The 25,957-nt window shown below is 36.8% G+C and overlaps 1 protein-coding gene across 7 annotated transcripts in view; it reads left to right on the forward strand.

Annotated features, from left to right (window-relative positions):
- LOC127654637 (tensin-1-like) overlaps positions 1-25,957 on the forward strand; it is a 345,068-nt gene that overhangs the window by 179,038 nt on the left and 140,073 nt on the right. Inside the window, exon 1 of one of the 7 annotated variants that reach the window (XM_052141866.1) lies at positions 3,736-4,168. The exons of the other annotated variants lie outside the window; for them this stretch is intronic. Coding sequence (XP_051997826.1) covers positions 4,148-4,168 — 21 coding nt within the window. The 5' untranslated portion in view covers positions 3,736-4,147. Of the gene's footprint in view, positions 1-3,735; positions 4,169-25,957 lie in introns of those variants that run through there. 7 annotated transcript variants of the gene reach the window in all.

The raw sequence follows: 25,957 nt of genomic DNA on the forward strand, positions 1-25,957 counted from the left end.
TGCCAGATGTGGTTGTCAGAATTTCACTGTAAAAAATACGGTAACCACGTTTTAGGCTTTACGGGATGTAATTTTGATGCCTGTATATTTTATGCTGCTTTAGCTTCGTTTATGTTATAAAATAAAAAACTTGATATATTACCCTTCTGAAACTGTAAAAATCTGCTTTTCACTTTATAATGTATTGTTAATCACCGTAGTAATTACAAAAGGGCACACGATGACATGAAGTTCATTAATAGAGGCCCTACCTGGAGCAATGACCAATAAACATGTAGAGACAGTGCTCAGTGTCACTCACACAAACACTAAACACCATCACTTTAAAACATGTCAAATTAAAATAATGTAATAAACATTAACTAAACTACAAATATAACACAGAACACCCCCAATGTACATAACTGATATTAAAAATAAGAAGAAACATAACTATTCCCATAAAATATAATGAAATAAACTGGGTCATGCAGGGAATTCTGGGAATGCCTGATTATTGTTTTTATTATAATTTAATAATAATTTACTGTAAAAAGTACATGCACTCTAGAATAAAATTTGTACTGTTAATTATACAGAAAATCATAAATTAAAATAAAAAAACCAATTCCAGTGTAGAAGCAGATATCTCACATCCTTCGGGATTAGTTCTGTTTTGGAGTCCATCACATTCTGAGGATCTTTAAAAGAATGCAGAGTCCTGGCAATGTCTGACCGTTTTAAAGGGATTAAAGTCGGTTTGTTTGATATGTCAGGACCAGACTGTGAGTGCATTACCGTTGCATAAATAAGCTCCACAGTGTTTCTCAGATCAGCTTTTTACAGCTAAACAGCTCATGCTGAGTGCAGATTTAGGGGCTGCTCCTCAGTGCATCTCAGCCTTAATTTGAGCTTGTCAACTCATGTTTAACCTGTAAACTGAGAACTTGATAACAGTTACAGAACGAGAGACGGGAAGGGTGGGCTGATGAGAGAGCGAGAAAGAGAGAGCGGCTGCAAGGTCTGTAAAAACCAACTATATCTCACAGAATTTGTTGGGAATCTGTATTTGGGAAGTTGTACAAATCTGGTGCAATTTTATTCCATCCTAAACACAAATGTGCTGAACAAATGGCTTTAACAATGAATAGCTAATTCCAAATTTTACTATGTGTAAATATTGACATTTCTCTCAATGCTTCATCAAATATCCAGTAACTAAAAATTATTTATATAATTTAACCATTTGGTTGTGTAATCAGAACATCTACCCCATTGATATGTTTTAGAATATATATACTAGGGCTGTCGATTTAACATGTTCATTCAGTGCTATTAATTTGATTAATAATATTATAAGTTAAAAAATAACAATCAACCATGTCCCGGTCTGTATATGATATTCCTACCTTTGGCGCAATTCAAGCCACCTTACCAACTTTTTTCAGCAGGGGGCAGTACGTGAGCTGTATAGGCAATGTGCAGTTGTACAATGAACAAAAACAAACCAAACTTCAGGATTGCTTGACACTTGGGACGGCACAAGATGAGAACATTTTCTTGTGTTCAAAAACAGCTGGACGGAGTGCAATTACGAATGCAGGGATTTTGAGATGCGTTTTTCAACTACATTTAACAACACTTTTAAAACCTAAAAATGCTGACTATGATGCAACACAAACACAGTTAGATGCTCTAAAAGCATCTGTTTGATACATATGTACACTAAAGGCATGCCCTTATAATAAATCTATCTCCTACAGATTGACAAATTCAGTTGCAAAATAAATAGCTGTGGACTGTATTCCATTCATGCTTATATCAAATAATGTAGAAATAAAAAATAAATTGCCCTCTAAAGCCATTTTTTTGTATTGTCTTATCAATGATTTACTTGTCTGCCACAATAATGTAATGAGATTTAATTTTCTGAATGATTTTTCACATATTTTGAAAGTGATGAAATTGAGACTTTATATACTTCTTTTCTTGTCAAAATGCATTTATTTCCATCTTAGGAAAGAAAACAAAACAATATGTAGGTTTCCATTGCATTTTCATTGCAATGCACATTCAATCTCTAAAACTCTCATCCGCCACAATACTAATCTGCCGGTAGACTGCGGCTATCTACTTTCTTACAGCAATTGTGAAGCTGCGTTCATGAGTTGCTTCAGAGTGTCACCGCCAGCGTCAAGAGCCTCTTTGAACTCACCATGCACCTTTCATAGGCTGAAATACTTGATTTCTATCACAAGTCCCATCTGAGCTTGTTTTGTTCATCAAATAGTGTTAAGAGCTCCTTTCTCCATCATTTTATCACTGACAGGGAAGCACTTTTTTTATGTCAGTTTATTTTATTTACTGAGATAAAAACCTCCACGGCTCTATCATAGTAGAAAGCAAAGTGGTCAATTAGTGTGTTGCGACAGTACCGCCCATAAAATGTCTTTTGGACCGCCGCTATTTTATGCTAAGCTTGTAGGCTAATTTTGGTAGAAGGGCTCTGGTACTGGTGCGTGCGCGCGTGTCAGTGTAATGACTCCGGGCTGACACATGACAAAGTTTCCGCCCTTCACACCAGTGTATATGTTGTATTAACTGTAAATGCTTTAATCGCAATTTAGAAAAATTAACACATTAAGCTTTTTAAATCACATGAATAAACGAGTTAACTCTGACAGCTCTAATAATCATTCATAATATTTATTGCATTTTTTTATTTGAGGGGCCTAATATATATATATATATACAGTAGATACAGTATATACAGTAGATACAGTATATACTGTGTATATATATATATATATATATACACAGTAGATACAGTATATACTGTATATATTATTAATTGCAATTTGATTTATTAATTGGCACATGCAATTTATTCTATTCAAAATGGTAATTGATTGACATCCATAATATATACAAACACATATTTGCACATTTGGATGACATATTTTACATTTTTTTAAGAAATTGAAAAAATCCCTAAATATTAAAATATAAAACTTATAGTGATAAAACTTAAATAAATATATTATGTATCTTAAACTTGAAAAGTGGAAATTTCTTTTGTTTATTTTTTTGTTTTGTTGTAATGTGTAATGTGTAAATTCATTCTTGAAGAAAGGAAAAACATTGGTAACTTTTGTGTGTACTGTCTGATCCCTGAACCGCACCCACATGCCCTGTGTTTGATACCTGTGCTGTGTTCTCGTCCGGTGTGTGACCGGCTTGAGGCTTCCATTCTGCCTAACATCTCCTTTAGAAACAACATAAGGTTGAGTAAATTATGACAGAACGTTTTGGGTGAACTGTCACTTTAAACCAGGGGTGACCAATTCTGTTCCTGGAGAGCTACCTTCCTGCAGAATTTAGCTCCAACACACCTGCCTGTCATTTTCAAGTAATCCTAAAGACCTTGATAAGCTGGTTCAGGTGTGTTTGATTAGGGTTGGATCTAAACTCTGCAGGAGGGTAGTTCTCCATGAGCAGGGTTGGTCACCCCTGCTTTAAACTGTACAGGTATTAACCCTGAGGGCATAATTATGTCCAAAAATATTTTGAAACGTGTTAATTTAGTTTGAGATGGCACATTGCTATTAATTAACACTAAAACATGTCTGATTCAATGTCTGAAATCCTTTCCCTGTCTGTTCTGTAAATGCTTACACACACACACAGAGAGAGAGAGAGAGAGAGAGAGAGAGGTTGAAGGAGCAAAAAAGGGAGGGCAAGTAAATGAGAGGGAAAAAGGGGAATGGCAGTAGCCCGGAGCCAGACTTCCTAGATTTCCGTGCCGTGCGCTTGTTGAGTTTGTAGGTGCTACGCCTGAAGCTGACCTAGTCTCTTAGACCACAGCCATATATAGTGTGAATATCTTTTATAATTGTTGCTTTTGGCTAGACTGAACAGGGAACGTAAGTCAATATTTCAAGCATTGAGCCTTTCTCGCAAAGCCAAGGTGGTAGACGTGTACGCACGCACTCACACACTTGCTGGCTGGATTATACGGTGTTTCTGAGAGAGGTGTACAGCTTTGACTGCGATACTTAAACCAGGCGATACTGCCGTACTGTCTGCTCGGAGGAGAATGTGACGTTTGGGCTAACACACACACACACACACACACACACACACATTCATACCCTGCAACACTCTGAGGATGGCCACTGCTGTGTTTCAGGTAAGGAGACAGACGTCTTGCTTGCTGGTCGATGAGAACTTCCACAGAAATCCTGGGAATCTTAACCTTGTTTCGTTTTAGAGCTACGGTTGTGTGTGTGTTTATGTGTGTGTGTGCTGCAATGCAGAGTAGACCATTTGTTTGCTTGTTCTATGTCAAAACAGAGCATTAGTGTGTAAGTCTGCAGTTCTCAACTGGTTTTGCTTCAGGTTTTACATTGGGTTTTGAGTTGTGACCCGACACAGTACCAGAATTGTTTTGTAGAAATGTAAACAGAAATGTCCTTAAAGGAATAGTTCACCCAAAAATAATAATTCTGTCTTTATTCACTCTCTCTTATGCTGTTCCAAACAGGTATGACTTTTTTCCCTTTGTGGAACACAAAAAGGTGTTACGCAGATTGTTAGGGACTCACAATTGCCATTCACTTACCCTTCAAGCATCAACGCATTTCAAAATTTCTTCTTTTGAAAGGCAAAAAAATTATTAAAAATGGCAAAAAATAAAGGAACAATATATGCACTTTTTCTTATACATTCTTATCAATTTTAACCTAAAATATTAATGTTGATTTAACATGGACATTAACATAAATTCGTGCTAAAATACTATGCCATTTAATTGGAAGCACGGCTTTGATGTCAACAACACAATTGTATATGTAAACTGTTTTCTCCTCCCTTGTAAAAGTTGATAAGCCTATTTATTTTTCTGTCCTAACTATGCACGATTACATGGGTTGTTGCATTTAATTATTCACATTTTGCATTTCAAATTCCCCTTCTGTCCGCTAATGTTAGTGTTCTCAAATGTGTTTAATGGATAGGAAAGCTCAGACAGCTGTGTATTCTGTAAGGGTGAGACTAGAGTGGTAAAATGGCTCTTGGAGATTTCTGTGGTCATTGACAAGCGTGAGACCGCTGTGGTGATGTTGAGGAGTAACAAGGACATAACTGACGTTTAACCACATTAAGACACTGGGTCTGGAATGCGACTGCAATACTGAAAGTAAATCAGTCATGCTTTTAGAGCATTTTGGTGGTGTCGCTGGGATTTTTAAAGGTATAGTTTACAAAAAAATGAAAATTCAGTCATTATTTGCTCAGCCTCATGTTCTTCCATACCTTTATGCTGTTAATTTTGATGTTGAACACAGAAGGAAGTTATTTTGAAAAATGTGCATGCTCCTCTTTTCCATACAATTACAGTTTGAAAAAGTACACAAAAGCACCAAAAAGTGTCTTAAAAGTAGTCTATATGACTAATGTGCTATATTCCAAGTATTCTGAATCCATACAAAAGCTCTGAGTGAGGAACAGACTGAAATTTAAGTCGTTGTTCACTGTTAATCAAACTTTCCAGTGAGCTATTAACCGCTGCGACCGGATCAATCCAATTCATGAACGAATCATTCAGACCGATTTTGGAAAATAGCTTAAATCAAATGATACATTGAAAAGGTTTTTATTTAGGGCTGTCACGATTATAAAATCCCACTGAAACTTCCCGCGCCCCGTTTCTTGCTCTCTCATTGGCTGTAGGTCAACGCTGCAGTTGTATTCAGTCAAAACATATTTCACATTGCACGATTTGGAATCGCAGACAGGTCCGGATATTTAACATTCTAGATATCTTGCTGACATCAGCCATGCGTCGACGCTTCTCTCTAATCCCGTATTTGATAATTCATACATTGCGATTGTCGCTCGCGGGAGCGAGCTCCGATTTGCCCACGATTTCAGGCTTTTGTTGGCGATCTCCACAAAACTGTCGGCGAGCGTAAATCAGGCTTAAAATCACGTAGTGTAATGTAGTACGGCATAAGCATGTTTCTCCTCCTCTATGTCACTGTGTCATTTACACTGCGTCTATGAACGCGCAATGACTAGGAACATTTGTCATTACATGATTGTTATTCGTTTGTTTATATTTTAGTGGGAGTTTGACACGATCCTCTGCGGATGTCGCGTGCATGAGAGCACTTGAGAAGCGATTCACACGCTCCTCCGGACAGGAGCTTCTCTGGGTGATATCCGCGGTGCTGCTCAGTGACGCTCGGAATTCAACTGAATGAGACACAATATATGGCATTTATATATTCGCTTAAAATTCTCGTATTTGGCCATTAAAATGTGATTGGAATTTGAAGTGCACAATAATAAAGTTTTTTTTTTTTTTTTTTTCTCCAAACAAGATCGTTAGATCAAATAACCACGATCAGACGATTGTGTGCTGTGTAGGTGTCAGTGTGGCACCACAACGAGGTCACTCAGCTTTGATTGGGGTTTTGAGGGCTGTATCATCAGACTCATTTTTTACTATAACAAATGAACCTGACAGGATGACAAAGTTGCTGTTAAATGCTGAACAATAGCTGTCCCCCTCTGGCACAGACAAACGTTGTGGCTTGTGGTTTAGGCTCCCTTAGACACTTATCTACGGGATGAATCTCACGAAACCTGACCGAAAACATGTCTGGGTCATATTTCACCTCAAAATCAAAAGAGAGAAAATGTAAGTATTTATTTTTGCTCAAATCAGATTAAACCAATTTTTTTTGTTCATGATTATAAAGCACATTTACCCCTCCAATTCTCTTTAACGTAATGCAAACAAGCAAATTAATAAATTAAAAATCAAATGTTGTATAAATATTTTATCTAATTGTATTTAAATATTTGTAAAAAAAATATTAAGAAATATAGAAAATGTTTAAATTGTTACTTTTTTTTTTTTTTTTATTTTTTTACATTACCTTTAAAACATTTTATTTAGTTATTAACAACTGTTTTTTTTACCCATATGATGGGGGGTGTAAAATACCTAAATATCATGGGAATGAGAATACGGAGCTAAAGTAAGCTTAACTGTCATGAATTAAAAAAAAAAATGGCTACAAAATCTAAATATATGCTTAAGTTTATCATTTATAATTTTTTTCCTTGATTTTGAGTTGAAACATGTTTTTGGGAGTTTCACCCTTAAACCCGTGTTTATGACTTGCACACAAGTTTTTCTTCATGACCGGTCCTGACCTCATGGCTTAAGGTCAGAAGGTGCAGTTTTGACCTTAGATGTAAAACACCAGTGTTTGTTATTTATGATGATGCAACTTAACAAATGAGTTTATGGCATCAAGGTAAGAAAAATGTTAGATACACCTTCTAACCTTGGCATAATCTTTCCAAAGCTTGAAAACGGGTCTAGTTGTTACAATTTGACTGTTTGCCAAACTCTGCTGTTGCAGAGGTGATGATTCAGTGATATACATCTATGCGGCTAAAGTATCTGCTTAATATCATCTCTTCTATTTCACCACAACCGTGGGAAACAATGCACACTTTGTTTTTGGCACATTTGCAGATGCAATTTTGACTAATTTTGCTTAAATTGAGCGGAAAAAGGAATTAAACTATTTTGAACATACCAAGTGAATTTATCATTGTCTACAGATAGCGAGAGAGCGAAATAGACTCATTTTCTCAAATGCGTGTCCCTCATTAGAAATGTGTTTTATTCCCCACACTCATTCATTTTAGTTTTTACACGTGCTATTTACTATGTTATCAGTTCCCTGCATGTTCATTTTTGCAAATGGCACCATACCCAGAATGCCGAAGAGAAAAATAACATACTTCATAATATGTACCCCATCACTTTAACATTAGGATGCTATTTCTGAGCATCTACTTGCCTCTGGTATTTGGAAGTCTGTTTCATTTATGGGAATCGGTTGTTATCTATAATGTTTCAATAAAGCCATATGTACATTATGTTTTATTAATAAGGTGGTTTATTGTAAGTTCCGGTGTCCATAATGTTGGTTAGAACCTAAATATAATTGCATTTACAAAAAGCAATACTAAAATTAATTTACATCTCTTGGCTGAAAAACATTTTTGCATGTCAAACTCTGTCAAGCCAACTCTGTTGCATTTGTGTGTCATATAAAATGTATAAATGTATAAACATTGCATTTTATTTGTTACCATTTCTACAATTCAGTGAATAAAGTAACTTTTTGGGGCATCAATAAAATCCTCTGTAAACTCCAAATACTTTAAGTACCAGCATGCTCATCAAGTCATTGGTTCTCGGTTCATTACCAAAAGAGATGTTTCTTGATTTAGTCAGTGCATTGTTGAGAACTGTTTGGAGCAATTTGGTGCATTTCTTTTTTATTGTCTACCCTTTTCTCCCCAATTTTTGGAATTCCCACTATTTGCTAGGTCTTCGTGGTGGCGCGGTTACTCACCTCAATCCGGGTGCCGAATGACAAGTCTCAGTTGACTCCGATTCTGAGACAGTCAATCCTCTCATCTTATCACGTGGCTCGTTGTGCATGACACTGCAGAGACTCACAGCATGTGAAGGCTCATGCTACTCTCCGTGAACCATGTACAACTTACCACGTGCCCCATTGAGAGCGAGAACGAATCGGTTACCTAACGTAACCTCGGTTCTCTCTAGATGAGGGAACGAGTATTGCGTAAGCTAGCTTACGCTACGGGAAAGATTAATCTTTTCTGAGATATTGAAGCCAAAAAATTATTACTCCTAGCTTACGCAATACGAGAGAACCTCTCGTAAGAGAACCACTAATTCCGACCACGAGGAGGTTACCCCATGTGACTCTAGCCTCCCATAGCATCCTGGCCAATTTGGTTACTTAAAAAACCTGGCTGGAGTCACTCTGGAGTCACTCAGCACACCCTGGGATTCGAACTCGCAACTCCGGGGTAGTCAGCGGATTTGGTGCGTTTCTTGAACAAATTGTTCGAATCAGTTTTGTCAACTGGTTCAACCGATTTATTGGAAAGATCACACACAATAATCACTACTAGCCATTGCTTTGAAACATAATTGATCTGGGAAGTTTGCATTACTCAACCTCACTGCAGGCTTCATTGCATGGCTTTATTGCAATGAAACACCAATAAAACTCTCAGCTGATTGAGCTTAAGAACCTGCGATGAAGGAGATTTGCGGTCACTCAAACAGGGCTAATTAACAGACCATTTTGTTAGTCTCCCGCTAAGCTGTCTGATCTGTGATTGCTGCCAACTGTTTGATGTTGAAAGGTGTTTTTTTTCCCCTCCAAGGGAAATGTTGTGTTGCTTCCAATGAGAAATTGGCAGGCCCACACAGAATCTGCGCATGCAGAACTCTGTAGAAAGTTCTGTAGATTTCTGCAGAATTTAAATGAACACCATTCATTTTGTCAATTTGTTTATTAATAAGTTGATTCATCCATTGCAGCATGCATTCTTTGCATTCCTTGCATCCACAGCGGATAGCATGTCACGAAATAAAAAAAAAAAATGTACAACAGGGCTCCAAAAATGCAGTTCAATTGTTATCTATTGTACAGATCTAATGATCAAGACAATCAAAACTGCAGTAAACTTTATAGTAAAAGATCGATCTTGAAATTTTAAGAAACAGAGAATGCGATAAATGTTTGATTAATCAGGAAATCTATATTTTTACCTAGCCCTAGTAAGAGTCTAGTTGTCTCAGCTCTATTTAGCACATTTTAGCATGTATAAAGTCATGCATAAAATGCAAAATAAGTCTTTAGATTCCACCTGTGCTTAGATAATTGCAATTTGAGGGCTGACAACAACTTAATAGTAAAGTAATCTTTTAAATATTAACCAGAAAAGCAAACAAGCTCTTTTCTCTTCCTTTATGGTCCACTTTTGACCTCCTGGTCAGTAAAAAGAGAGACTCTAGCAACATGGTTGAGCCACTCTCCACAGCATTCCTCCTGTTGGCTTCGATTGTGATTTAGGGGCTACTCAAAGCTCCTCTGTAACTGCACTTCCAACATTTCCCTCTTACTCAAAGCGAGGTAGATGAATCCACATCAACAGCAATCTAAGGCTGTCCAGTGTGAAATTCTGCATGATAAATGTCTGTTTAAAAAAAGGACTGTTGTGGAAGTTCAAAGATCATTTTGTATCTCATGGCTGGAAGATGTATTTAGGCTGTTTTCAAACTTGGTCCAAACCCAAGTTTGATTCCACCCCTTCTCCCTTCACTCTGAAAAAATACATACATTATTATGTGGTTAAGTAAATATAGTAATAAAGTACTTTCTACACTGAAGAAGTTAAAGCGTGAACTTGAAAATAAGTAAATTCATGTAAAAATGAATGCTTTAGCTTATAAGTAAATATAATTTAGGATTGTTTATCTTTAAAATGTGTCATCATAGATCAGTCTTAAACCAGAAAAATTTTTGAGTAAATTTCACTGGTAAATAAAATAAGTACATTTTTCTTAACTTTTCAAAGTGTAACTTTTTCAAATGTGAAATGTTAATATAAAACGTTCATTTAACTTTTACTAAGTTTATTTAAGTATCATGTACATCAGATTTGTAAGTAAAAGTTACTCTATTAACTGAAAAGTTTAAGTTAAATTTACTCACTTTAAAGCTACACTTTGTAACTTCTGTCCCTCTAGTGGTTGAAGCGTAAAACTGCAAGCTACTTGCGGAAGAACGCTTTACGTCAGTTGTGATCCGGCACTGCTCTTCTGGCAGATGAATTTTATGGTTTGATGACTCTGAGATTGCCTGCTAAGTGGAGTCATGATGAGCTATTTTCATGTTGATATTATGTCATTCACATAAACATTTATAACGGATATATTACTTTGAGGGAGATAAACAACTCTCTTAATTATATATTAATATGCTTATTTTTTTCTCCACTTTTTCTCCACTATTTGGAATGCCCAATCCCCAATGTGCTCGATGTACTTGTGGTTGCGTAGTTACATGCCTCAATATGGGTGGCGGAGGACGAATCCCAGTTGCCTCTGCGTCTGAGACCGCCAACTCACGCATCTTATCAAGTGGCTTGTTGAGCATGTTACCATGGAGATGTAGCGCATGTGGAGGCTTCACGTCATCCACCACGGCATCCACGTACAGCTCACCACACGCCCCACCGAGAGCGAGAACCACATTATAGCGACCATGAGGAGGTTACCCCATGTGACTCTACCCTCCATAGCAACCGGGCCAATTTGGTTGGAGTCATTCAGCATGCCCTGGGATTTGAACAGCATCTTTACTCACTGAGCTACACAGGCCCCCAATTAATATGCTTATTAAAGTGTTTTATCCACTACACAATACACATTAATGTTTGTATTGTACTTCACATACACTACACTAGAGGTGAAACTCATGAAATGGCTTATATGAGTCTTATTGAGGACACTTCATTTTTATATTACAATCTAGAGCCTCAGTGGACAATGCAAGTGAACCCTCATACTACAATAGTTGTCTATGTATTGCAAATGATATGACTGTAATATAAAAGCATAAAACAAGGATTTAATAATGATGAATACTTTATTGAACATGAAAATAATGCACACAAATATGCAAAATAACAATTGCAATAATAAGTGTTTAATTGTTTATTAGAGAGGTGATTACACACTATACAATTTTTCTGCTAAATGGACAACAATGATATAAAATACTAAGAAGTCATGAATATTAGTCAACATGTAAAAGTAACTTGTAACACTGAAAAAAAAAAAAAAAGAAAGAAACTTGTACACATATCACGATCGGTACACTGATGCATTAAAGGTAATGTATCAATTGGTAATGTTCAAAACATTAAAGCATCACAACCAATGTCAGCTTCAACAACCCAACCAGAAAACGTATCCAAGCATTATAGCAGGGGTGGCTGTGGCTCAGGTGGTAAAACCGGTCGGCTGCCAATCACAGGGTTGGCGGCTTGATTCCTGGCCCACATGACTCCACATGACAAAGTGTCCTTGGCCAAGACACTGAACCCCAAGTTGCTCCCAATGTCAGGCTAGTGCCTTGCATGGCAGCTCTGCTGTCATTGGTGTATGAGTGTGAGTTTGAATGGGTGATTGGGACACAGTGTAAAGTGCTTTGGTAAACTCTAAGGTTAAAAAAAGCGCTGTATAAGTGCAGACCATTTACCATAGCAAGTAAACAACTTCACCAAACAGTTAAATCCATTTGGAGAGTGATTTCACCTCACTGCTGTCCTGACTCCTGAAACCTCGAAAACATAATTGCCTTGATAAAAAAAAAGCCTTGTCCACACTAATACATTTTCTTTTGAAAACACATTGATTTTTGTTATATTTACACCTATCATCCACACTGGAATGGCCGTTTCCTTCTCTGAAAACATAGACTTTTGAAAACATTCACATTACCGATTACTTTGGAAAACAATGGCAATGAGTTTCTAGTAACTGTCTCTTTATATACCAGCAAAACTTGACATTTCTTTAAAAAAACAGCACTTACATTGTTTTCTCTCATGAGATAGATGTGAAGAATGCAAGCTGCTCACCAAAGGCAATTCAATTGAAGACAAGCTGCTATAAGAAATGGAAATTATACGTCATCAATAGCGACTAATTTCCTCTAGTTAAAACTCAATATCATTCCTAGATAAGCTTGTTCAGACACACCAGCAAATTATTCAAAAGCACATTTTGGTTTGTGCGTGTGGGCTCATGGAGTCACGTGATTGTGAGCATTTGCAACATTCGTAAACAGAAATTACAGTTGTGGAGGTAAATGATAGGACTCATAACTTGCCTGTATTTTTTCCAAGTGCTGTTAAGCTTTGTTTACATTCTTGTGCCTTGTCTTTCCTCGCAACATGCTTTCTGAGCTCTTTAATCTACCACAAATTTATACCTTGACAGAATAGAATGTTTTTTGGATGGATAGAGGTTTTTCTTTCTTGAAAACAGGCAGATATGAGAAGATATGTGCTCCACAGAATAGCAGACCCTTTTTGTGTTCTTCAGATATCAGGTGAGCACTAACAGTTATTACCACATAACAGACTATTTACATTGTTTGTGAAAGCCCTCCGTGTGAGTTATCACAGATGTTTGAGTTACGTCCAGGCCCTTACTGGAATCTGTAAGTATGGAACTTTGCTGAAAGCTCTGCAGATTTCTTTGAAGTAGTACATCCGTCGTATGGGAAGGTAAACATATTCCTCTTTCTTTGCTTATCTGTCTATTAACTATTTTAGTTAATTGTTATGCTTTCAGCTACCCAAGCTCAGTTTAAAGCATTGTTTACACTGATAGCGATGAAATTTTGGAGATCACCAAGTCTTGGTGTTTCTACTCGACTGCAATATCCAACTGTATCACTGTCTGTGCTCCTATTGGTTGCCGCCACATAACGTTGCTGCTCATTTGCATAACATTTAATTCTGCTCAACTTTGTCGCATAGGCAACAGTCTAGTGTAGTTCATGTCGCAGGACTTGAAAACAAATTAGTTTAGGTTGCTTCGGTGCTACAAATCGCTGTTAGTGTACGTGCTCTAATGGATTTAAATATGTTCTGCTGCATTGTGCCAATCTTTCCACTGATGTCACTAAAAGTCTGTAAATTGTGTCTTGGTTTGATTACATCCATGTTCTCACACTTTCACTTACACCTAGTTATTTCTCTATTATGCTTTATGATCTTCAGACAGATAGACTGTAAACTCTGTTGACTACCGTGTTAACTGAGTAACTGTTATTGAATGGCACCAGAAAACATGTTCAAGATGGTCCCATTTTCCAGGGTCGTTAAATTAGAGTGCCAGTTAACAAAATTCTGAAAAGATAGACAAAATGTTAACAAGATGGGTCGGTTTTGATTGCGGCATGGCTTTTCACGAGGTCACAGCAAATTAGCAGCAATCTTGAAGAGGTTTTGTGGCATTAGCATGTTGAGGTCTGTCCCCGCTAAATGGTTAGATGTGGGGAAGTTTAGGAGGTGATGCTGACAGAAGCTGAAACATGTGGCATGGACATTCCTGTGTAGACGTTGAGACTCCAGCACTGTCGGGAGGGGTTTGATTTAAGACTCCTGCAGTATGTTCACATCCTGCAGCAGTTTAAACAGATGAATGCCTTCGCTCTGCAGAAACAAAGCGCAGTTGCTCATGTGGATTGTTTATCACTGCAGTGTGGCGGGTGGCATTTTCAGCACACTGCGGCTGATGGAGTATCATGAGAATGGGATAACATTAGATGAAAAAGACATGATAAATGTGAATCAGGAAGAAAGGTAACTGCACTTTGGGTACAAATGTGTTATTTTACGGTTCAGTTTTGTGATTTATTTATGCAGTATTTGCAATGGGTTTATATATATATATATATATATATATATATATATATATATATATATATATATATATATATTCAGACCTCTCACTCTGGTTGAGCTCCAGAGATCATGTGTGGAGGTGGGAGAAACTTGCAGAAGGGCAACCATCACTGCAACACTCCACTGATCTGGGCTTTATGTCAGAGTGGCCAGACAGAAGCCTCTCCTCAGTACAAGACACACAAAAAAAAGCATATAAAGGACTCTCAGACTGTGAGAAACAAGATTCTCTGGTCTGATGAAACGAAGATTGAACTGTTTGGCCTCAATTCCAAGCGTCATATATGGAAGAAAACAGGCACCGCTCATCACCTGTGTAATACCACCCCAACATGTGGGGGTGTTTTTCAATGGCAGGAACTGGGGGACTGGTCAGGTTTGAAGGAAAGCTGAATGCTGCAAATTACAGATATATCCTTAATAAAAACCTGGTCCAGAGTGCTCAGGACCTCAGACTGGGCTGAAGGTTCACCTTCCAACAGGACAATGACCCAATGCACACAGCCAAGACAATGCAAGGGTGGCTTAGTGACAACTCTGTGAATGTCCTTGAGTTGCCCAGCAAGAGCCTGGACTTGAACCCAATAGAATATCTCTTGAGAGACCTGAAAATGGCTGTCCACCGACATTCCCCATCCAACCTGACAGAGCTTGAGAGGATCTGCAGAGAAGAGTGGCAGAAAATACCCAAATCCAGGTTTGCAAAGCTCGTCGCATCATACCCAAAAAGACTTCAGGCTGTAATCGCTGCCAAAGGTGCTTCAACTAAGTACTCGTTTAAGTGTGTGGATACTTATGTCAGTGTGAAATTTCTGTTAATTTAAACAACAAAATGTGAAAAAATTGAAGGGGTCAAAATACTTTCTGAATGCACTTTATGATACGCTGTATGATATGGGCTATTAATTGATTCACATTTTTACTACATGATGTGCCGATTAAATCAGTGAATTAATCACAATTAATCACATACCGATATTTACTGAGAAAGGCCCCCAAATAAAGGTCATTTAGAATAATTAAAATAATTTAATATTAATTTAAATATAATATAAAATATAGGCCTAATATGTATTATAATTCAGATAAATCAAATAAATTACAACATATTGTGGAAACATACAAGTAAAGCATTTAGATGATCTAAAAAGTGGCTTTAAACCTGAATATATATATTATTATTATTATTTATTTATTTTCTCTATAATTGAACAAATCCCTATTTTTGGCCTATGTCTCTATGCTATATTTAGGGGCCAAGCACCTATTGTTTTCATTATTATTATTATTATTATTATTATTATTTTTAATATAATTATTCCTCCCCAGTGGGAGTCTATAGCAGCCCATAGAACCATACACAGTAAAATTATTACATTTGGTACTCTGATAAATGTGGTCATGAATAGCCCCCATACCAAATTCGGGGTCTCTAGGATATACTCTATAGTGCCACCACCATGTCAAATCACTTTTCTTTAGTGCGTACATTTTGAACCATTTGTCCTATTGTTTTGTCTCCTCCACAAAAGTTTACTCTCCTCCTGATGATTCCAATGGACCCCCTATTTGGTAACTTGTGAAGTAGTATGGGGTTGCTTTGTATGTCATATGCAATGTGTTGTGCTTACTATGGTGTAATGTTTGCCATATTGGAGATTTTGAATTCTGTTTTCTGAATGGTTGCTGGGCTTTTCCCCAAGCCAATTGTTATTTTCCCCTTTGTTGAAAAGTTACATGAATATAAAGTTGATCATGGTATCTGCTGTGCTCGGCTGTAATTCCACTAAGTCTAGTGTAGTGGATAGCACACTAAATTTTAGAACGGACAGTTGTGGGTTAGAATCCATGGTGGGGCAACGTGATCTGTGGTTGTTCTGTGAGTTCTTTGGTTTGCGATATTGATGCATGGCCCTGCAATTGCTGCTTGCAGCTATATCTGTCTTTATACACATAGTAAGAGAGACACTTTTGGAGAGTCTAATTTGGGTTGTGTCGCTCCTTGCCTATCATCGTTTAAAAAGGCCGTTGATAGTTTTGGATCTGACAAAAAGTGGTACAACCTCTTTTAATCAACCAAATGGACATGGTTATCATCCAATGCTGATCATTTCAAGATGCCCAAGTATCTGCCGATTCAGCATGACCGATATCAGTCTATTAATGGTAATAAGGGATTATAAAATTACAGACATCAGTCTATAGAGTTAAAAAGGAATAGTTCACATAGAAATTTGAATTCTGTCACAATTTATTCAGTCTTATGTCTTTCCCAGCCAAATTACTTTGCTTTTTACATGAAACACAAAAGAAGAGTTTTAATCAACATCACAGCCCATCTTTTAAATACAATGAAAATTAGTTTTAGTGTTAACCAGCTAGAGGGTAGGTTCATTTTTGGTTGAAATATCCCTTAAATGGCTCCAAAACAAACAAACAAACAAACAAACAAAAAACTGTTAAATCTAGAAATAAGTGAAATCTAGTAAAAGGCAAACAGTCTCTGAAGGATCTTTGGCTTCTCCTGTTACACAGTACATTACTAATGTTGGCTATAGATGTGTACAGTAATGGCTCCTTTGGCGTGTACACTGCTGCCCTAGTGAAGTGGCCCTTTCAATTTAAGTGGAATATGCATGTGTTGCTGCTATCCATTTGGCTGTGCTTTGTATTAAGCAGCCATTCATTAAGGACAACGTTCGAGGGGCTTCGAGTTGGGTAGAGATCCTTTTTCAAAACAGCTTTAAGACAGTTGGCACTCTTTAGACCTGCTAAGAGGCCCACAGAAATCATCTAGTCTTTGGGCAATTTTTACACACTTGGGCTTCTAGTGATTTTTCTGGGGCTTCTTCCTGATTTGGTTGTTCTCTATGGTGTGCATGTAAATACACTACTTGATTTAGAGTTTTGATTCAAATGACATTAAATGTGGTTCATCCAGTCTAAATTTAGAGTTTGAACAATCGGTTTTATAATAGTATTTTTTACAAACATTTGCTATATGATGCTCATGAATGCATGCTCTTCTTGTAGGAGTACTGCCAATATTTTGGCTTGAATGATGTGCTTCAGTGTCATGTCTGTGATATACCTCCTAATATAGAAGAGCCAGATCACGTGGGATTTGATGGTAGCCTTTAGCCCTATTATAAAACCCTCTGTGGGAACGCGTGTGTGGTGTTCCGAACTGATCTATTGCACATGTGCTATTACAGTTCTGGCCAGAATTGTGGACTGGAGTAGATCAAACCTCCGCTCTTATCTGTCTCTGTCGCTCTGGTTGGGCTCAGAAATTGTTCAGACACAAGCCTCATGTTCATGAGGAAATTCCAGTGGTGGACAACCAACAATCATATGACCCTCCCAGGGCTGCTGAACATGAATATTTCAAAGTCATAACTTTGATTCTCAGGGAACATAGATACTGATAAAATAATATAGGTGGAATGTACTGGAATTCTCTTTGGATAAAAGGGTCTGCCAGATGCATAGATGTAAACGGAGAATTATTTATTTTTTTATTAAGTCGGACCGTTCTCCATCACTCCTGATTGCTTTGTTAGGGACCATTCAAAGTGGGGAACACATTCTTTTTAAATCTGGCTTCGAAAAAAATATGTTGCTCCTGAGTGAGATGCTGAAAGAATGGTAAGACACTGTGCATCGGTCAAAAACATCCCTCTAGTGCATGTTGACTTAGACATTTTTTGGGAAAAACAGCACAATAACTGGCTGATAACAGCCCGTCGCTGCTCTATCTTGAGCACACTTAATGCATGCTAATGCCTCAAAATGCAATTGCTTGTCATTAAGAATTCACAATGTTTTATTACACTGTTAACAGTGTGAATAGATTATTAGCATTAGCAGTCAGAATAAAGAAAGTTATAAAAAGTAAAAAAAACATTATGAGAATGTACATGAATGTATGACGTTGAGAAAACATGAAATGTTCCTTTCAGATCTAATCTAATCACATAATCTATATAATAATATCTATTCACATGTTAAAATATAAAGGTGGGTATTGCATCTTTTGCCTCTTCCAGATGCATCATCTATTCAAAGTTTTAAATAATCATAGCATCTTTACAGTCGTCCTCGCAACTGAATGCAAATTTTTCAAGCATGTTTTCATTGAAAGCATCTTGTTCCCAGGCTGTTCTGGATCTTCTAGATTATGGGAATCTCACCCATAACCTAGAAGTATATTACAATAACTTAACAGTGTAGCAGTAACTGGCCGCACATTTTCCAGTGTAGCAAACTCAGAGCAGGTTTAATCTCATCAGTGAGTAGGGAGCTAGCAAGGAATGGGAAATGGAAAATGGATTTGGTATGTCATGATTACAGAATGTGTGATTATAAAGTGTGAAAGGGGAAACTGTTGTTACACCACTTCACTCACATACTTGTCGAACATGGTGCTGATTGGAAATAGAGGCGGGGTCTTTCATGAGAAAGACCTCTGCCCTCGCCACCCCCCTCCCAGTCTTCATGAGTTTGTGGAGGTCTTACCCTGGCACGGTCTCCCTGCGGAATGTTTATAGAAAGCAGGCCCGTTTTAGGGGTTGCTGGCACAGAGCTGTTTTGCGCTTGTTTGCCTTAGCATTTGATTTATGTGCCGGGCAGTGAAATAAAGGCAGGAAACCCTGCACCCCCACCGTCCTGCTGATTTGAAACATCACGCAGCTCTAAACTGAAGGCTAGAACTTAAGCTTGAACCAAAAACAGTTCATTTAGTTTTTCATAATTTAGTTTTCCACTGAGCTTTACATTTAAACTGGCTGTTGTTTGCAGCTGTTCCTTTAAGACTTTTCCTGTCAAGTCCAATGTTTTTTCTAACTGCCCAATCCTTCAATAACAGCCTGCTTTACATTGCGCCAGGTTCAATGCAAGTTAAGCTCAATCGACAGTATTTGTGGCATAATATTGACTTGCCCCTCCTTTAAAATCAGCAATCATCTGGGTTATAGTGAGTAGAGCTGAACGATATGAGATTTTTGAGAACGATTCTGATTTTACAGGGAGAAAATTCACTGATTACAAACATGGTGGCCGATATAGTAAATTTTTTAGCTGGAATGAAAAACAGACCTTTTCTGTGTGGATTTTGCACCGATATAACTACGCAAACGTACTCAGAAGGCTGCTTTCTTAAACAAATATTTTTATCAAAGAATATTTGACATTATTATTATACATTGTCAACCAATTCTAGAAATGAACACTGAGAAAATAAAGAATAAATTATAATTATAGCTAAATCAAAATCAGTACTGTATATTTAGTATCAGTCTATGGCTGACCATTTAAATAAAGAATAAATAAAAATGAAATAAATAGCTAAACAAACATCGGCACTGTTTAGTGTCAGTCAATGTTGAGGAGACGAGGAGGCCAATTGCACCACCTTTAGTGAGCCGCGGGTGCCCCACCCCCTTTATATGGCACCCCTATGCATTGCATACCTTGCATATATGGTTTTTGCACCTCTACAATCCATCACCACACCGTTGTCTGCTGAACTGCAAAAAGATGCTCTGATGCTTACATTTCAATTTCCTACGTTACTCACTGCACTGAAAAACTATAGCTGGCTAACAGCAAACAGACATGAGTGACATGGATGTCAGGGACAGGATTAATGTTATATTAGTTATATAGAAAAGGGAAAATGATATGTTCATTGTTTATAACTTTACAGTATGTATTTCATAAACTAGTTAACAACTTACCGAGAAGACACCGCTTAACTCAGCACTGTCTGCAGAACCATCATCAGCTCAGTTCTGAATACAGTGGATATGGAGTGCGTTCTGCTGGACAAACTACATTATGACACCAACACTTAATCACCCCAAGCATTGTTTTCTACATTATATTTTCTGGAAACGAAAAAAAATCATATTTGCGCATATCGGAAAACATATACGCCCATATCGCTATATCTGTGAAAGGCTAATATAGGTCGGTAAATCGGTCGGGCACAAATAGTGGACGGACAACGGAAGTGAATGGGGCTAATCTGTATACATTAAAATGCACAGTATTTCAAAAGTATAGCCACAAGACATAAACAATATGCACATTAACATGATTGTAGTGAGATACAATCGCTTGCTAATCTTCTCTGCATAAAGTTATAGATAACTTCATTGCCATTACAATATAATGTAAAAAAAAATAAATGACAGTACAATTTAGGATTTAAACAACATTACAGCTCAAATAATACTCAAGTTTTAATAAAAGAATGAATGTAATGTAAGTGCTTTTATAAAATTAGAAGCTTCACATGTCTACCTTTAAATCCTCCAAAACGTTGTTGTAGCTTAGTTTCAATAAATCTTAAAAAAAAAAATAATAATAATAATAATAATAATAGTCTTGTTGGATTGGGGAGTCAGTTTCATAGAAAATGAAGCCCTTTTAGCTCAAAAGATAAAGAAACCATTATATTCCTCACAATATACCACTTTAAGGGTTACCATTTTATTTATCGTGGAACATCCTATTTCACTTTGTAATTAAGTCAGATTGCTGAAGTAAACAGAGTTGTAAAAGCCGTTACATGTTGTCTTTAAAACTGCTATTGCATTTTTTTCGTAACTAGATGCAGATTTAATTGAATAATCCAAAGTATAATGGTGTAAAAGCTTTGCCTGCGGAATAATCTTAAATCAGATCATCCCTTAAATACTACCTTAATTGTAGCTTTTGGATTAGTGTGCTGATCTGTGTGTGTAAGAGAGAAATACATCATTCATAATTGTTGAGGCAGGACAGGAGATAACTCATCTGGATGGCATCCTAAGGTGGGATGGATTATGATTCCTCCTCATCTGTTTGTAAAGGGAATTTTCTCCTTTCTGGCCAATAACTCATAAAATTTTATGTGTTAAATAAGATTTGGGCTCGTTTCAACCTGCCTTTTGGTTTAACTGAAACAAAAAATAAACTCTTTCCCTGGAAGATCAACCATTTCTAATCATGCTGTAGATTGCAATCAGATTCATTTTTATTTGCAGTAAAGAGTGGCCATTATTTGGAACAATTTCCCTGAGTTCTAACTGATCCTCACTGATTTAAAGGGGATTTTGTTTCAGTAATTGCACTTAGTTTCTTAAGTCTCACGTGATTGGAGATTAACCTTTTGCTTTGCCTCACTGGTCCTGATATTTTGGTGAAAATGGCTGAGCAATTTTTCCATTGCTCTATAGCATGGTGAAACTAGTGAATTGTAAACAGACATTATGGCTTAATATTAGTTAGCTGGGCTGTTGCTTTTCTGAAATCATAAGCAAACAGTTTATGTGTGTAGTCTTTAAAGTTAACATGCTTAAAAATAAAAACAAATCTCTCATCATTTACTCTCTTTCATGCCATCTTTCTTCTGCTAAACAAAAACAAAGATTTTTAGAAGAATATTTCAGCTCTGTTGTTGCATACAATGCAAGTGAATGGTGGTCAGAAATGTGATGCTCAAAGAGAATGCACATAAAGCAGCATAAAATGTAATCAATAAGACTTCAGTTGTTAAATCCATATCTTCAGAAGTGTTATGATAGGTGTGGGTGAGAAACAGATCGATGTTTAAGTCATTTTCCCTTATAAATCTCCACTTTCCCTTTCACATTTTGAAAGTGAAAGTGGAAAATTATTGTAAAGAATTTATTTACTTATTGATCTGTTTCCAACCCGAAGTGATTGCTTTTAAAGACATTACATTAAACCACTGGAGTCTTATGGATTACTTGTATGCTGCCTTTATAAGCATTTTAGGCCTTCAAATTTCTGGCCACCATTCACTTGCATTGTATGCAACAACAGATCTGAAATATTCTTCTAAAAATCTTTGTTTGATTACTTTGGACAGCAGACATTCTTAGCCAATGAGAAAATATCAAAGGAGTGCTGATTACACCCACCTGCTTTGATTGGTGTGCCGGTAATGCTCTTGCTTGGATTAAAAATATCCCAAAGCAAGCTCTTAAATTAAATGGGGGGCAGAGAATTATTGTTTAAATGAAATTGATTCAAAGCTAGTGCTGAAATAAAATACATGGGAAACTTTATTTTCCAATTTAACTATGCATTTAATTAATTCACTATGTATATGATTTTTTTAATATATTTTCTTAAATATTTTTTGATATTTATATAATAATTTAATGATGATTTTAAATATGTATATATTTAATGATACATACAAATAATTCTCTATGCATTTAATCATTTATTTAAACATTTCAGTATATATTTAATAATTCCATACTTTGTGCAATCTTTAAAATTATTTTAAATACACTTATCAGCCACAACATGAAAACCACCTGCCTAATATTGTCTAGGTACCCCTCGTGTTACCAAAACAGTGCCAACCCTATTCTTCTCACCACAATTGTACAGAGCGGTTATCTGAGTTACCGTAGCCTTTCTGTTAGTTCAAACCAGTCTGGCCATTCTCTGTTGACCTCTCTCATCAACAAGGCATTTCCGTCCACAGAACTGCTGCTCACTGGAGGTTTTTTTTTGTTTTTGGCACCATTTGGAGTAAACTCTAAAGACTGTTGTGTGTGAAAATCCCAGGAGATCAGCAGTTACAGAAATACTCAAACCAGCCCGTCTGGCACCATCAATCATCCATTTGATTATCTAATCAGCCAATTGTGTGGCAGCAGTGCATAAAATCATGCATATACTGGTCAGGAGCTTCAGTTAATATTCACATCAACCATCAGAATGGGGAAAAAATTTGATCTCCGTGATTTCGACCGTGGCATGATTGTTGATGCCAGATGGGCTGGTTTGAGTATTTCTGTAACTGCTGATATCCTGGGACTTTCACACACAACAGTCTTTAGAGAATTGCTCTTTGTGAATGCATTCTCTATAAAAGTAGTTTTTAAAAACCATCCAGTGTTAATGAATGATTTGAAAAGTCATTGTAATGTGTTCGTCAAAGTGTGTGCGATCACTTTTCTTAAATTTACTGAAATTAAAGGAATATTCCGAGTTCAATACAAGTTAAGCTCAGTCGACAGCATGTGTGGCAGAATATTGATAATAACAAAAATACATTTTGACTTGCATCTCCTTGTCTTTAAAAAAAGCAAAAATCTGGTTTACAGAGTTACACTTAAAATGGAAGTGAATGGGGCCAATCCGTAAACATTGAAATAGTCACTGTTTCAAAAGTATATGCCACAAGACATAAACAATATGCATGTTAACATGATTTTAGTGTGAGAAAATCACTCACTAACCTTTTCTGTTTAAATTGGAAAAAAAATAAATAAATTGTCATTACGATGTAATGTCAACAAACCCTAAAATGATTGTAAAAATGTTGTTTTAAACAACATTACAGCTCAAATTAATCTCAGTTAAAACATGCATTTATGTAAGTGCTTTTATAAAATGATAAGCTTCACGTCTTTTAATTTAATCCTTCCAAAAATGAGCCAGATTCACTTCCTTTGTAATTGCCTCACTGTAACCTTGATTTTTGCCCCCCTTGTTTTTTTTTTTGTTTTTTTAAAGAAAAGATTTTTCTGTTTTTTAGAGTCAAAGTAATTTTGGGGGTAATCAACATTATGTCACACATTCTGTTGACTGAGCTTAACCTGAATTGATCCCGGGATATTCTTTAAATGTCTTTATTTGGTCTTTAGACACATCATACATCTCAGGTCTTCTTGGACAAGCAAGCATGTCCTGTAAACATTCATGTGATAGAGTAGGAGAACATGATTGTAGAAAACGAAAGAGTGCAAGGGGGGAAAATACAGATAGCATAATATAAACATGTGACTCAAGCAGTAAACCCTAGTTTAGTTTTAAAGTGAGCACCTGGACAGATGCCTTTGTTTACAACCAAATCTCTCTCTCTCTCTCGCTCTCTCTCGCTCTCTCTCTCTCTCTATCTCTCTCTCTCTCTCTCTCCTTCTGTCTCTACCTCCCTCGTCCCCCATGGTTCTTTTGTGCAAAATGAAAATATTCCATCTTCTTAGATACACATGATAGAGCTTGTAGAAAATGCTGTGTGTTTAACCGTTTTGAGTTCAGCTTGGTATCTATTCTTGTTCTCACCACAAGTAACTCTATTTCCCAAACTTCATTTTAGTGAATAATTAAAGGTTAGTTCAACATTTCCTCACCCTCATGTTGTTCCGACCCTGTATTATTTTCTTTCTTCAGTTCCCCTCCCAGTACATGTGATACGGGCTGCTGTCTGGAAGCAACAGATCTCAGTTTAATCTTGTTAACACAAGCATGTGAGGAATGTGAAAACGCAATTACTGCTCATTATATAATATACATTTGTGCCCTCTAATGTTATCAGCACACATTCAGTCTCTTTGCCTCACTATCTTTGTTTGTCTCTTTATTTTCCACACAAAGAGCACACTTGGCTTTGTGTTACCAACATGCCAGCCAAGAAGTTTGGAAAGTTTTTTGTGGTGCTCCCCCCTCTCCACCCCAGATGCGCCCTGATCCGGCACAGCTGATTAGTCATTGCAAAGACAAACAAAAAAATGCTTGAAATTGGACGTACAAGACAGCTGTACACAGGGCTAGACTGGGAAAAGAAATCGGCCTGAGATTTTACATAGCAACTGGCCCAAAAGTGGTGATTATGGGGCGGGGTGTTCGCTGTCCCTTTCTGGATATCGCAGCAGCGTTTTGTGGTCCGTTTTGCATAATGCGGCGGCTCATTTTAGCTTATTGTGGCCCATTTTGGTCCGTTTCGCGGACGACCCACTGGCCCGCTCAGTTGTCCCAATGGCCAGTCCGCCCCTTATCGGCCCCAAAGTGTGTCGGCACACCGGGAAAATGCACGGTATGCCAGATTACCAGTCCAGCCTTGGCTGTACATATCATTGACAGATAAAACTGTTGATATGTTTTTCTTTAATTTCTAGTTTAGAAATGTAATATTGATTGTCTTATCTGTCAAAGTCGTTGTGTTTCTAAACAAATTATTACATTTAGATGTGATTAGTAAGAGCGCAACCTTATGTTTGCCATTTAAATGCCTGTAATTTTAAAGATAAAAGAAATAAAGAAATACAAATACTATTTTATGTAGTTTAAATATTATTTATTGCATTATTTTAGTGTCACATGTAGGGATGCACCGATACCACTTTTTCTCTTCTGATTCCGATATCGGAAATCTCAGTATTGGCCGATACCGATCCCGATCCGATACCAGTGTTTTTGTTTTTTGCATAATCAGTTTAGGATATCTTTACATTATTGTGTTGAACTAATTGGGAGTTCTCTTTAATATGTAAAGAAACACAAACCTCTAACTACACATTGTTTCAATATAAATGTATAGCTTATTAAGAAACACTGTATTATTAACTAGTATACTGGATAATGTAGCAGCAAAATTAACAGTAATTCCAGTACAAGTCATCAGTCGAAAAGAAGCCGTTTTTTTATTCTTTCAACTTTAAAGGATTCAGATCTCTTTCTTTGTTCTATTTAGTTGTAAGATATAAGCTCACTTTTCAGTCACACAGTTATTTTTTGTAATAATTTGTAAACAAATGATAATAATTATTTATTA

This window comes from Xyrauchen texanus, chromosome 14 (assembly GCF_025860055.1).
Source record: "Xyrauchen texanus isolate HMW12.3.18 chromosome 14, RBS_HiC_50CHRs, whole genome shotgun sequence".
Lineage (NCBI taxonomy): Eukaryota > Metazoa > Chordata > Actinopteri > Cypriniformes > Catostomidae > Xyrauchen > Xyrauchen texanus.